Here is a 1036-nt window from a genome sequence, read left to right as displayed (position 1 = left end):
GGTGAGGGGAGGGCCATGGCGCTCACTTGCGCGACTCGAGCCAGTGCACGGTGGTGGTGTAGATGGCCACCGCCTCCTCGGGCGTGACGTAGGGCCCGTCCTTGAGGTAGTTGTGCTGCCGCTCCTGCTCGCTCTTCAGGTACAGCCTTGGGGTGTCGAGAGCAGGGGGTGGGGCGGGGGCAAGGGTGTGGAGTCGAAAGAGGTGCTTGCCAATCAAACGTGTGGCATCGAGCCAGGGGGGGTGTCAAAACAGGAAATTGATTGCAAATCCAATAACATCGCAAAAGGGTGATGTCCTGACTCGACAGGCCATCGGGCCCAGCTCTATAGAAAGCTGTAAGGACATGCCCGCCCCTGTCCGACTGGCCCCACCTTGTGAGGCGCCCCAGGTTCTTGCGGCACACCGTCTTGTCCACCGTCGCGCCGCGCCTGATGCGCTCGCGGTTGTAGTGCGCCACCTGGAAGGGGTGCCGGGTGACACGTCAGCGTTTGGGCACGTCGGTGCACATGTCGGCGTGGAGCCTCGCTGTGGATGCAGCACCGGTCGCCGAGCACCAACGATGCGCGTCTGTGCCGCACCCGCGTCGATCCTCCCATATGCGCACACATGTCGCACACGAATCGCGCACCAGCCTCCACCCCAAGCTTGCCGCAGCAGTAGCAGCAGCGCTCCTGTTCCAACCACCCTCACCGCAAACCCCAGCATACACATGGCTCCAACCTCCCAGCCCCCCCCTACTCCTACCTGCGTCCACCAGTCTGCCTTGTGCTTCACGTAGCGCAGGATCATGTTCTCCACCGGCGCGGGCAGGCCCGGCACCTTCCAGGGGATGTTGGCCTGAGGGTGTGTGTGTGGGGGGGGAGAGTGTGTGTGTGCGTGAGGGTGTGAGTTCGCAAGCGCGCGCGAGAGAGAGAGAGAGAGAGAGAGAGAGAGAGATGGAAAGCGACACAGGGAGAGAAGGAGAGAGAGAGAGAGAGAGAGAGAGAGAGAGAGAGAGAGAGAGAGAGAGAGAGAGAGAGAGAGAGAGAGAGAGAG

At 62.4% G+C, this 1036-nt stretch overlaps 1 protein-coding gene across 1 annotated transcript in view; it reads right to left on the bottom strand.

Annotated features, from left to right (window-relative positions):
- Positions 1–22: 22 nt before the first annotated feature.
- The window catches only part of MNEG_15675 (putative Pre-mRNA-processing-splicing factor 8), a gene marked incomplete at both ends in the record, with an annotated part of 3145 nt that continues 2131 nt past the window's right edge, over positions 23–1036 (bottom strand). The window contains 3 exons of the mRNA XM_014035854.1: positions 23–146; positions 373–458; positions 746–838. Coding sequence (XP_013891308.1) covers positions 23–146; positions 373–458; positions 746–838 — 303 coding nt within the window. The remainder of the gene's footprint in view (positions 147–372; positions 459–745; positions 839–1036) is intronic.

The sequence above is a fragment of the Monoraphidium neglectum genome (genome assembly GCF_000611645.1).
Source record: "Monoraphidium neglectum strain SAG 48.87 unplaced genomic scaffold scaffold05554, whole genome shotgun sequence".
Taxonomy (NCBI): Eukaryota; Viridiplantae; Chlorophyta; class Chlorophyceae; order Sphaeropleales; family Selenastraceae; genus Monoraphidium; species Monoraphidium neglectum.
This window is presented reverse-complemented; position numbering and strand designations above follow the sequence as displayed.